This window comes from Melitaea cinxia, chromosome 20, assembly GCF_905220565.1.
Source record: "Melitaea cinxia chromosome 20, ilMelCinx1.1, whole genome shotgun sequence".
Lineage (NCBI taxonomy): Eukaryota > Metazoa > Arthropoda > Insecta > Lepidoptera > Nymphalidae > Melitaea > Melitaea cinxia.
In genome coordinates this window covers 3,051,954-3,065,385 of record NC_059413.1, presented here as the reverse complement: position 1 = coordinate 3,065,385, position 13,432 = coordinate 3,051,954, and the positions used below count along the sequence as shown (strand labels likewise).

Here is a 13,432-nt window from a genome sequence, read left to right as displayed (position 1 = left end):
GTTAGAAGATGCTATGTCATTCTCGCAATTAGGCATAATGCATCCTAGTATTATAAACCCACGAAATTTAATTTTAGAATTAAATAATTTGCAGAAAATTTCATCTTTCAAACCAGTTGTAGAGATTTCTATGGAAAATATCCATAAAATAGAAAAGTCTATAGTCGTAAAAGCCTATAGTACAAGACATTCTTTAACTTTCATATTGGAAATCCCATCCACTGATGATAATATATATGATTATATCCACATCTATTCCATCCCTAATAAACAAAACCTTACTATAATTCCTAAGTCCAAATTCCTTGCACTTGGAAGAGATGAGTACGCATACTTAGAGGAAGATTGCAAGAAGATCTCCGATGACACCATGCTTTGCAAATCGTTGGACACAAGAATAATAGAAAAATCAGAAGATTGCATCATCTCTCTTATCAGACAACAAGCTGGAAACTGCACGCATGCTCGTCTAAACTTGAAACGGGGAAAGCTTCAGAAGATATCAGAAACTACGTGGCTAACAATATTAACTGCACCTGAAATCTCAAGAATTCAATGTGGACCCAAAACAAAATATTTGAAAACGTCAAATGTCTTTCTCGTCACCGTCACAGAAGATTGCCAAATTAATTTATTGAACAGAACATTGAGAACACATAGAAATATTATCAATATCAATGAAGTTATCCCGTTACCGAATCAAAACATCATACATGAAGAAGAGGTCAAGTACGAATTACATTTAGACGACCTTTCATTAGACAGCATCCATGAACTCATGAATAAAGCAGAAGACATTCAAGAAGTAGAAGAATCCAATTGGCTCAATACTATGCTAATCCCGAGTTGGTCTACACTACTCCTCTATGTCTTGATAGGAGGCGTAGTCACGTGGAAAGTATATAGCAGAAGCAAACAGTCAGATGTCAGAACAGAAAGATGTCGCGAGGACGCTCCTGGAAGCTGCGTTACTAGCTTCCATCTTAAGGAGGGAGGAGTTACCACGCCGTAACACAAGAATCCAGCTTACTAAGGAAGAATGGATGGAACATGGGAACAATAGAATAAGCGATTCAGCATTTTGATTGTTTTACAATTTAATTATTAAAATATATTTTAAATCAGTCTTGTATCAACTATCTCAAAGAACAGTTACTTTTATTTTTAATATAATTGTAATTTCATTTTATATTTTTGAATTAATAAATATTGTGAATTTAAATAAAATTGTTTTTAAAAAGACTTTCATCGGTCGCCATATCATAACTCGTGGTTGATTGCTTTAATATTTAACAACCAAAGAACAGAAATAAAATATTTTGTTCCTGGATTGCAGGTTAGTCGATGGTTTTCCATATTACGAATAACGATAATGACGATAATAACAAAAAAGACACTGGTGATATAGCCTACAGAAACAAATAAAATATATATTTTTAAATAGTTACCCCCTAAATGTAGGAATCAAATCGACTGTTTATAGTTAAGAAACTCTCAGAACAACACCAGGTCATTCGTCTGTATATTTTTTGATCCCACTCCATATACAATTCATTCATTTAAACGATATATAATAACGGACTAATACTCAGAAATGCGAATTTGAGTATCATTGTCCTGTGCAAAAAAGCGACGCGAATTTTTAAAAACATATCTCCTTTAGCCGGACGCCTCTGTAGAGTATATTAAAAAACGTGGATAGTAATCCAGACGTATGAAGTGACACAGACATTAAAGAACACCCACAATGCTTTCGATTAGTAGTAGGGTTAATAGTTTATTTAGAAGTATATCTGTAGATTTTTTGGTGATTAGTATAAGTAGAGTCTATCTTCTAAATGGATGGTTCATTCGAAAGAGTAATTGTTGAGTTTCTTGTCGATTCACAGTTTATTATAGTTATTTAATTAGATAAATTTGACTAGCCCGTTGTCGTAGTTTGTAGTGGACCTGCTTTTAACTCCGCGGGTTGCGGGTTCGAATCTCGCCGTCTGGATGTAATATGCATTTATATATTAATATGTGTATTATTTATATGTATATTTATAAAAAAAAAAAAATAGATATAACAGTCAGCTGTTACCCGTAATACAAACATTTAGTTGCTTAACATGGGAACAGATGACCGTGTGTGTATGACTCGTAAAATTACTTTATGACGTAGACTGAAGTTTCAGAATAGATGACAATGATCTACGAGTTGTTTTAAAGCCTATATGAATTAAAAGTATATGATTTAAGTTGAGCAATAAAAGATTATTTTTATCTCTATTTAACTTTCCCTTACAACGGAATCGTTGTAATAACACTTCTTTTATGAGTTAATTATGATATTTTTATGACCCCGCAGCTTAACAGCGCTGATATTATGGTAACTGTACCACATACTAGATTTAAATTATTAAAAAAAAATGTTTGATTTTTATCATTTTCAAGATATGTATGTGCTTTTTTACTTTTACAAAAATATCAATTGATAGCAATAATATAAAAAAGCACAGTATCAGATTATCAAGAGGTTGTGGTTATAATTAATGGTCTAATGCTGCACGTAGGTCACCTTTATAGAGGACAAGCTGGCGCAGTGGTTATAGCAACTGATTGAGCGGTCAGGGGTTTGATCGCTGCATATGACGCATACATTGAACTAGCGACTCGCTTCGGCTTCGCACGGTTGCGAAAACTATCAGTGTTCCTCTACTATATTATGCATGTATTATATATATAAACCTTCCTCTGGAATCACTCTACTATAGAAAACCGCATCAAAATCCGTTTCGTAGTTTTAAAGATCTGAGCATACGGACATCGGGAAGCGACTTTGTTTTATACTATGTAATGATGTACAAGCATTTTTTATCTGCTAGGCCACAGATATTTGTCGTGGTCTGGGTGTTCGACATCGTGTTACGAGTATTTTGAATCAATCATATATACTGAATCTTACTAACAGTTGAGTGTGAAGCGTTTTTTCTTTTTTGTTTATTTGAATATTTTAATATGTACTTATTTATGTCGATACACTTTTTTTATCAGTATTCGCCTCGTGGCTCGGATACCTTTGTGGTTTTAAGACTAATAAAAAATAATTTGTTATTAGTGGAAAAGAGCAAAAACTTGCCGGATCAATAACAAAGGCTTGCCGAAATACAAATACCTGAACCTAATCGCTCTAATAATCGTCCACCTCATTTTGTGCCATCTAATGCCACTCCGATATAATGAATACCTACACCATAATGTGTCGAAATGATAAAAAAATAATAATAATAGCGGTAAAGCAAAAAATTAATAAAAGTCCAACTAGCAAATGTCGAGGAAGTGGTGCCGATCGAACGGGTTTACATAATACAATATTTTTATCTAAAATTTTTTGTCATCAATAATTCCGAGTAATGATGTTTCTCAATTTATGGTAATGATATTTCTCCGATCATTTGTTGGTTTGCGCGGTTAACGAGTAGGAGTCGGTACTGAGACCGAATTTCCGGTAGGTAAATAAAAACGGCCATTTTGTTATAGCCTCCATTTTGACCATTCACGTCTCCCTGCCTATCAACCGTCGTCTAGATTGTATGTAAATGCGGGGGTCTTGTATTTATGGCGCTTTGATCACTCAGCCCCATTGTTTGCCCGGTAAATGCGCCGAAAAATGTTCAGATGTCCGACAGGCAGCGGAATGTATGCAAATGGTGCGCGCAATGCAAGATTCTTCAGACTTTCGACGCTTCGCTTACAAGCCTCGTATTTGCTTTCATTTTCTTTCTTTGTATGTTATTAGTGCGGGATATTTAAATAATGTGTGACAATTGTCGACATAATATAGAATGATGTTTAGTGTTGATAACGATGTTTATATAAATAAAACAGGCGTTTATGTGCAACGAAATTTTAAATTTAAATTGAATTTAAGAATTCGCATTGCAGTTGCACATATATCTGCTATCGTTGCTTGTTACATTGCTTTTACGAAAACCACTTGATAGCTTTAATTCGCATGATTATTTTTTTAACATAGTTACGAACTTGGTAAACGTGAACGGTCGGTTTTATTTGAAGCCGAGCATCTGATGTTTAAACGGACCGGTGACAGTTTAAATAAGGTTTAAATAAACTTAAATTCGACGGTTCGACAGCGGTCTCACGAGTCACATTACTTTATACCACTTCACTGCATACTTACGTTCCATTTTAATGAAAATAACGACGGTGTTTTCGTTGGTTTATTTCGAATAAAGTTAACATTGAGAAGCTATTGGTAATGCAAAATAAACTTGTCTCGTTTTCCACGTATATATGACGCGCTGTTCAATCAAGTCAATTCAACAATTTAACTCAACATTATTACAAATAACATGGCTTGTTATATCCCGAACAATTTACAAATAATACTTATTGTAATGTAAATATGCTTCAGTAATTATTAACATCAGTTCTTACTATCACGGTTTAGACGGAAGAGATTTGTGTTTAAAACAATAAACACAAGTCCAACAATGCTTAAAAAAACTATATGAATTTCTGTATATTTTTTTTCTATATACATATATAAAAATGAATGTTTGTCTATATGTCCTTTATAGAATTGTAAACTATGCATTTGATCATGTTATGATCTTCAGCAAAGTGTTGTGCATGAGTTCACAAAGGTTTCTGAATTGGTACGACCAAAAAAAAAAAGCGTAACGCGCGCAGGGTACAGCTAGTATTTAATAAAGAATACATAAGAGATATTAAAAGAAAATAAACATATGTAATGTGGGCCTGTGATGAAAGTTTAAAGAAGTGTATTACCCAAGATTTAACTATCTCACACATTCCACCCAGTATGCACAGTGTCAAACAAACCTGAATATAGTCAAACATTATATGTACAGAGAGGAAATCGGTTTACGTTTTTGCGTACAAAAAACATTAATGGTCTCAAAGTGGTTCATTGTATTTACGATATTTACTTTTGCAACAAAGTAATAAAGATTTATATAATTTATCCTTACAATCCCGTCAGCACCGACCTTATATAGTGAGGTTTTTATGGTGCGGAATTGCTTTTACCGAGTTCATAATCAATGTTGGTCTACAATGTTATGTTATTGTATGTTTACAGTTTAATTAGAATGTTTCTACAAACGAACTCTATTCCAGAATTGAACCTAAATCGCATAATAACGTTGTAAAGGTTGTTTAAGTGTCACAATTACAGGAGGTATTGAATTTATTTGAAAATGTGTTTTTATTGACTTTTAAATTCGTTGATTTTTATTTTTTTGCCTTTATTATTACCAGTCTTTGTATATTTTAAACAATTTTAATTTTAGGATCGAACATATTTAAAATTCTTATAGCAGTACTGTGATTTAACTTTTTTTTAACTCAAAACGTATTAATTATTATTAAGCAATACTCTTGGTATTCATGTTTGCTTAGTAGAAGATCGGTAATAATCGTTAAGGCAACCAATCGGTATATATTTATATAATAATAAATATTTAAAAATTATTATTTAAAAGTCTTTAATAATCAATTAAAACATAAACTGTAGGTACAAGGTGTAACTTATAAATTTCAAAACATTATAATAGGAGTGTTTGACAACCTAATGAGTAGAATGAAAATTTCAAATGCGCTTACAAACTTAAAAAGCTAACGTTTTTAATGCGCAATCAAAACGCATTTGTTGTTATGTCAATTTATCAAAAGGTTTAACTTGTATATGATTAATACAGCCTGCACACGTGTTAAACAATAACATCTTTATGAGACCAATCTAAAACACAATAAGAACGACTGACAGCTCTATTAGAATTCCAAAGATGTTTTAGAAGACGAAAAACACTTCATACCGGCCATAGTACCAGGATAATCTGTTTTGACACACGCGCGCACACACACACTGAAGCACACAAGCACACGTGCAGTTTGTGGCAAGCATTATACGCCACTATTTTCCTAAAATAGAACTATTTTTTCCTTTTGAGTGGCTTTAAGGTACTAAACAACTATACTTATCGATATTAGTACAAATGGCGATTGATTACATACCTTTTAGGTGTCTGGACATCGGCTAAAATCAAACTATATATTCCTTTTGAAGGTTTCTTATTACAAAAACTCTACTTACTACGTCACACATAGATACTTACCGATATTAGTACAAACGGCGATTGATCAAGTTTCATAGCTTCAAGCTGTCTGAAAGTCGGCTCCAGGGTGGTCCGTAGTGGAGATTTGAGAGAGGCTTCCACAAGGGCGGCGAGGAGTTGCCTCGATGACGGCTCCACTCCCAGCCCTGAGCTGAAGGCCGCGAGGGCCTCGCCGTGACGGCCGAGGCATTGGAGTGCGACGCCTTGGGATCGAATGATATTAACTTACATTAGCTTGTATTCTATGGAATGTTATATAATTGTTACAGCATAAGATTATAAGGACAGAATTTAGATTAAAATTATTTATTGGTTTAAAGGATAATAGAATAATTAACGGAGAGTGGTATTATATAGAAACTAGCTGGCCCCGCAAACTTTGTTTTGCCGTATATGTTATAAACCACCTTAATTCCCCCCCCCCCTCCTCCCATAACTTAGGGGTATGAAAAAAAGATATTGTTCGATTCTCAGATCTACCCGATATGCACACAAAATTTCATGAGAATCGGTCAAGCCGTTTCGGAGGAGTTTAACTACAAACACCGCTACACGAGAATGTTATATATTAGATTGTGGAAGTTTTTTTATTAAAAATGATAATGTATTATAGATTTGATTGATCAATACGACAAATGAGTTTATATAATTAGGTACGCTTATTTTTTGGGTAAAGAAATATTGGCAGATAAAATTAACGGATATTGCTTTTTTCTCTTTCATTGTTTAAAATTGTGTTTGTACACATTTTGATGCGTGAAAAATCACTTAGGTATGTGCCTTATTTTTCAGTGTATATATTATGTATGTATGTAATAATTGTATGCCTAATATGCCAAGCAAACTAATTTAAGTCTAATGAGCAGATGAATTATCAATAGAAAGGTGAACACACAAGAACATGTATTATATACATATTCAAGTTCGTAGAGAAAGAATTAATATGAGGTGAATTTTTAAAACAAAAGTGGTTCAACTTCAACAACTTACAAACAATCGCTAGAAACCATAACGCGACCTACACCACACCGGAAGATTGATAAGCAATCATTACCTCCGCCTCTGGGCTGCTCCATATTACGGTGAAACCTGCCTCGAGATGATGCTTTTTTGTCACGAACAATTTACGATATACAGCCCCGTTACAATTATTTTATCTATTGATTTAGCTTGTTTGCTTTTTAGGTCATTTATGAATAGTTTAGTATTCGAAACTTTATTGATTGGTGTATTATCTGTATAAGTATTTTAATTTGTTGGATTATTGTACTGTTTGTTTCCTAAATAAAATAAAAATAAAATATATATCATTGTATGAGCAAATATTATGTCTCCGAGAAGATATTAACAGTTTAAACAATCATATTAATTTAAGCACAGAAGTTATAACATTAAATTTACATAATTACTCGCTAAGTAATCGCCCAGTTTATATATACTGTAAGAAAAAGTGAAACGGTAAATAGATATACAATGGCTAACATAAAAAATTGGCAGAAAGTCGCACGCAACGCATATTACGAGATCTTATTATGTTTGCACGATATCGCCTCTCCGACGCAGGCGTAACGACTCCGCGTAACAATACGCAATTTTGTTCAATTAGTGTTATTAATTTAATTGACTTATGTATCTCTACTTTGTTTTTTTTTTAGTGGAAAAATAGACTTTTTTTTAGTCGAAAAATAATTGAAATTTAAATTTTTTATCTAATATATAAAACTCTCGTATCGCGTTTGTAGTTAAAACTCATCCGAAACGACTTGACCGATTCTCATGAAATTTTGTGTGCATATTGGCTAGGTCTGAGAATCGAACAACATCTATTTTTCATCCCCCTAAATGTTAAGGGTAGTCCACCTCAATTTTTTTTAATTTTTAGATAAATTATTTATTTCCCTAAATTTTCTACCACCAACCCCTATTTTTAAATAGCGTTTAGCAGCAAGACAACGTTTGCCGAGTCAGCTAGTAAATATATAAAGTGGTTACGGTTTTAGAGATAAAAAATGATTGAAAGTTAGCTTTTTCAACGAACTTTGTAGAACCGTGTTTCGTTCATGGATACATATTTTTTTTAAATTCCTTTCATAAAAAATCTTTTCCTGAGACCTGAGTAAAATAATAGGCGTAGTCGTTTCAAAGTTATGTAAGATATTTTGATTGTGTGTACAAATGCAATTAGGAATGTAACGATTATGACGATGGTTAATATTTAGCAGTTATTTATTATTGAAGCAAAACTTCCTTACGCACGCTTGACTTGGAGAGAAAGCTGGTGAATGCGTGATGAGAGTATTACGAAAGGTCTGATCGGGCGAGGCGAACGGAAATTGAGAAGGATATAAGTTAGATGGAGCTAAAAAAGTTTTACTTCAGTCGTGTGGTCTAAAGCACACTCAAAATGAAATTATAATGAATGAAATGTAATAAAAAAAATTATAATCTTACCCTGCCTGTAATAGGCTTTCGGCCAATTAGGACAGAGCTCTCTTGCGCGCGTCGCATCTTGTAGAGCCGCTGCAAATTGACCCTGTTTCAGTCTCGCTGCTGATCTGTACATAAATATATTCAATTTAAATTATACTCAGTGTTTAAAAAACATAAGTTTAAGTTTTAACATTTAAATAATTAGTAAAACTAGAGCTTCTTATAAATTGAGGGAAGTCTTTGACACGCGAGTAGGAAAGGGACGATGTATAAGAAAGTCGTGTCTAAATATATTTTGGTTGTTTTTTTAAGCAATATGTACTTTGATTGATTGATTAATTGAAACAGCCTGTAGCATCTCACTCCTGGGCATAGACCTCTTTCTTCATGTCAGAGAGCTGATTCCACCACGCTGCTCCACTGCTGGTTGATGGATATATTAGCTATTATGAGTAACAATCGCTATTATGTTGCGTCTATTACAACAACCAGGATAGCTTTACGTGTTTCCTAAAGCACGGGGGAGACACCAAAAAAGTAGAAAATCAAATCGGAAACAAATATTATGTCTTTGGTGGTCTTTGCACTATTGACTGAGTAGCAAACCGCCTTATTTAAATTAATTACTCAAGCTGAAAGTGAGTTTAATCACCTGTTGCTATACAATATATGGTTAGCAGGGTCTAAGGTCAAGGCGTCCGTGTACAGAGCCACGGCCGTGGAGAAGTCGCCGGCTTGACACGCGGCGTTTGACGCCCTCACTTTCTCCACGAACAGCGCTCTGGACGCGGCCCCTAGAGACGCGGAGCCCGTCGGCTCTACCTGCAAACAAAAATGCACTTTAAACACATATAATTATAGTTTGTTATTGCTTGCAGCATTGTTACATTGTAACGAATTTTAATGATTTAGTTCATTTATTTTATGTTTCAAGGTTGGGACCACGTTTTGTTTGAGAAACTTTGATGCCTTATTTCGTTTCTCTGCTGAGTTGCGTAGAATTTCTTTGGTTTTTATTTCAATTTTTGAGTATTATAATTAAAAGTGTAACAATTTCCTTATTATTCAAACTTCTTACCTATCCTATTTATTCGCAGTATCTACATTCTATAATGAATCTTTCTTTAGTAATTAAAATATGTGAAACAGTTCAATTAAATATATATGTAGAGACATACAAATATTCGTACATAAAGTCGAAAAATATAACTCTCCTTTGGCAGTTCGGTAAAGTATGATGTACGTTTAAATTAGATGCAATAATATATACGAAAAAACTTAAAAACAAATTGATAATAAATATTAGGAACTGTGACAAAAAGGAACATCGATAAAAAAAAAATTCTGGATTTTTAACGATATCTAAGGAGTTCACATATCAAGATCATAACTTGATGCCATGTCACTATCGGGTGCCTAACGCCGAGTTGCACGAAACAAAATTAAAATTTAAGTAGAGATTAAACTAATTTAATCACAAAAATTTCATACAATTCTTGCGATTAAATTAGTTTTATCACTACTTAAATTTAAATTTCTTTTCGTGCAACTCGGCGTAAGTCTCTCAATGATTCTTTAAATGACTTATAAATTAAACGGTTAAAATCGATGGGTTTTATAAACGTAAAACCATTAATTGGTTCAGACTTTAATAATCTGCTTGATATGATGATGAAACGCGTATTGCGGAACTGAAACGTGAAAAGTATTGTCATGTTTTGTTTAATATTTAAGCAGTCCGACTGGGGAAGTCCTCGACGTTAGAGAAGATCAAAGCTAAATAATACTGCTTTCAAGCAGTGTTGTATTCCTGTTGGTGAGTAAGGTGACCAAAGCTCCTGGGGGAATTGGGGATAGGGTCGGCAACGCGCTTGCGATGCTTCTGATATTGCAGACGTCTATAAGCCACGTTAATAGCTTACCACTAGTTGAGCCGTACGCTTGTTTGCCGACCTAGTTATAAATAATAATAAAAAAAAAGAAATAAGGATAGCAATACTATGTTTTAATTACAAATTAGTGAATAACTTAGTATATGTCTAGAGACATTAAATATTTTGATTATTTTAACCTTAAAATTAAAATACATATTACAAGAAGCATTACATTTCAATACTAAGCCATGAAAACAATGTTAGGAAAAATTCTCATTTAACGTAATTCAATACATATACTTAGGTATCAATTAGGTTATGACTAGCCCGTTGGTGCAGTTTGTAGTGACCTTATTTTCTGGCCCTCAGGTTGTGGGTTCGATTTACGCCTGAGTTTGGGTGTAATATTTATAAATGTATTATTTCTATGTATATTTATGAAAATAACAGTCGGTTGTTACCCGTAACGCAAGCATTAAGTTGCTTACCTTAGGAACAGAAGATCGTGTGTGTATATTTTTTGAATATCATATCAAAAATTGACCGCTCCAGCGGGGTTCGAACCCGCGTCTCCGACTTGCCGTGTCGGCGCTCTAGCCAATTAAGCTATGGAACGATGCACCCGCTCGAGCGAAATTTTCGATATGATAATTTTTAATTTTCGGTTTAAGCGAACCGTGGCGCCGTCTATAGTGAGCTCTTTACAGAAACCCGTAACTATTCAAAGTTTCATATTACAATGAAAATCTTTGACAGGAGACGACACCGTGCTATTTTTAATATCTAAGATTTTTATTTTTGTGTTACCCACATTAGGAATTCTAAACATTTTTTTGAATATCATATCAAAAATTGACCGCTCCAGCGGGGTTCGAACCCGCGTCTCCGACTTGCCGTGTCGGCGCTCTAGCCAATTAAGCTATGGAACGATGCAATTTTAATTAAAACTAATTTTCGGTTTAAGCGAATTAGAAAAAAATTATCATATCGAAAATTTCGCTCGAGCGGGTGCATCGTTCCATAGCTTAATTGGCTAGAGCGCCGACACGGCAAGTCGGAGACGCGGGTTCGAACCCCGCTGGAGCGGTCAATTTTTGATATGATATTCAAAAAATGTTTAGAATTCCTAATGTGGGTAACACAAAAATAAAAATCTTAGATATTAAAAATAGCACGGTGTCGTCTCCTGTCAAAGATTTTCATTGTAATATGAAACTTTGAATAGTTACGGGTTTCTGTAAAGAGTTCACTATAGACGGCGCCACGGTTCGCTTAAACCGAAAATTAAAAATTATCATATCGAAAATTTCGCTCGAGCGGGTGCATCGTTCCATAGCTTAATTGGCTAGAGCGCCGACACGGCAAGTCGGAGACGCGGGTTCGAACCCCGCTGGAGCGGTCAATTTTTGATATGATATTCAAAAAAATGTTTAGAATTCCTAATGTGGGTAACACAAAAATAAAAATCTTAGATATCGTGTGTGTATGTTATACGATATTTATTTAGAATTTTTTCGTTTTAAATTGAGTAGTTTGTTACATAGTTTCCCCTTAACTACATCTTATATCCTTCTAATACAATTTGGTAAGAGGTGATGTATTACTAAACATTTGCAAGTAGTTTTTAAGATTTTTCTCAATAAATAAATTAAACGCTATTGTAGTGTCACTGCTCTGTGTACATCTTTTATCATGGCTTTGATCATATTAATTAAAATATAATCTACGTTAAAACTATGTTATTCTAATAATGATAAGAAATAGCTAGAGTGCTGGATTGAAATTAATTTTACAACTACATAAAAACATTTTAGTTTTAAATAATTTAGAATTAATTTGCGTATAGCTTACGTCATTATACATAATAGAAAAAAGGTCATTTAGTTTCGAATTTATTTCTAAAAGTAATTTTTATTTCCTTTTAAAAATTTTCCTATATAGCAATCACGACTCACATCGAAGTTTCAATTGTGAAAACTATTCGAAGAGCCAACATACCTGGAACTATTACTTAAATTACACCAAAAGCATATCCTCATTATTTTTTACCGATAAAACACTTATAGCATAAATCATTTATAAATATTAGGTCTTCACCTATGAAATTGCCGTTTCGTTGTACTGGCTATTTCAAAACTAAAAAAAAAAACAAAAAAGAAATCGCTAAGAAGTCGAATTTCAAATTAATTTATTTTAAAAATATAGAATTCTTTTTTTATAATTAGTCATTTGTTTAATGGTTAGCGTTCTGTTTACATCGCATTTGTACGTTTTTCGTCATCATGGATATGTTAAAAATTCGAGTGATTATGGAGTATGAGTTCCGTCGTGGTAGCAAAGCGGCAGAAACGGCACGCAACATCAACGACGTTTACGGTGCGAACACTACTAACGATCGTACCACCCCTTATAGGTTTTGCTCGCTTTCGTTCCGTTTACCTAAGAAATGAACCACGTGGTCGGTCGAAAATGTTGAATTAAAGGCGCCGGCGCGCCAGCGCGCCGGTGTAATTCATCGCGGCTTTTTACTAAACGGCATGAGCATTACTGCAGATGTGTACTGTGAAGAACTAAACACAATAATGGGAAGCTCGCACGTCTTCAACCAGCTTTGGTCAATCGCCCGGCTTCGCTGCTCCTGCACGACAACACGCGACCTCATACTGCACAGCAGACGGTCTCCATGTTACAAGAGCTGGGGTTGGAAGTTCTCCGTCATCCACCGTACTCACCAGATCTTGCCCCTATAGACTTCCACTTTTTCCAGAATTTGGATATTTTTTTAGCGGGAAAAAAATTCAATACCCGAGAGGCAGTACAAAATGCCTTTGAAGAGTTTGTTGCCTCCCGTCCAGCAGAGTTTTTCATGAAAGGTATCAATAAGTTACCACTACGTTGGTAAAAATGCATTGATTCCATGGGTGATTACTTTGAATAATAAAAATAAAAAATATAGAAAAAAAGTGCGTTAACTTATTTAATCAA

The 13,432-nt window shown here is 34.0% G+C and overlaps 1 protein-coding gene across 1 annotated transcript in view; it reads right to left on the bottom strand.

The window, feature by feature from the left end:
- Window positions 1-13,132, bottom strand: part of LOC123663637 (tetratricopeptide repeat protein 28) — a 65,392-nt gene extending 52,260 nt beyond the window's left edge. The window contains 4 exon segments of the mRNA XM_045598305.1: window positions 6,144-6,346; window positions 8,595-8,698; window positions 9,226-9,395; window positions 13,112-13,132. Coding sequence (XP_045454261.1) covers window positions 6,144-6,346; window positions 8,595-8,698; window positions 9,226-9,395; window positions 13,112-13,132 — 498 coding nt within the window.
- Window positions 13,133-13,432: the final 300 nt, after the last annotated feature.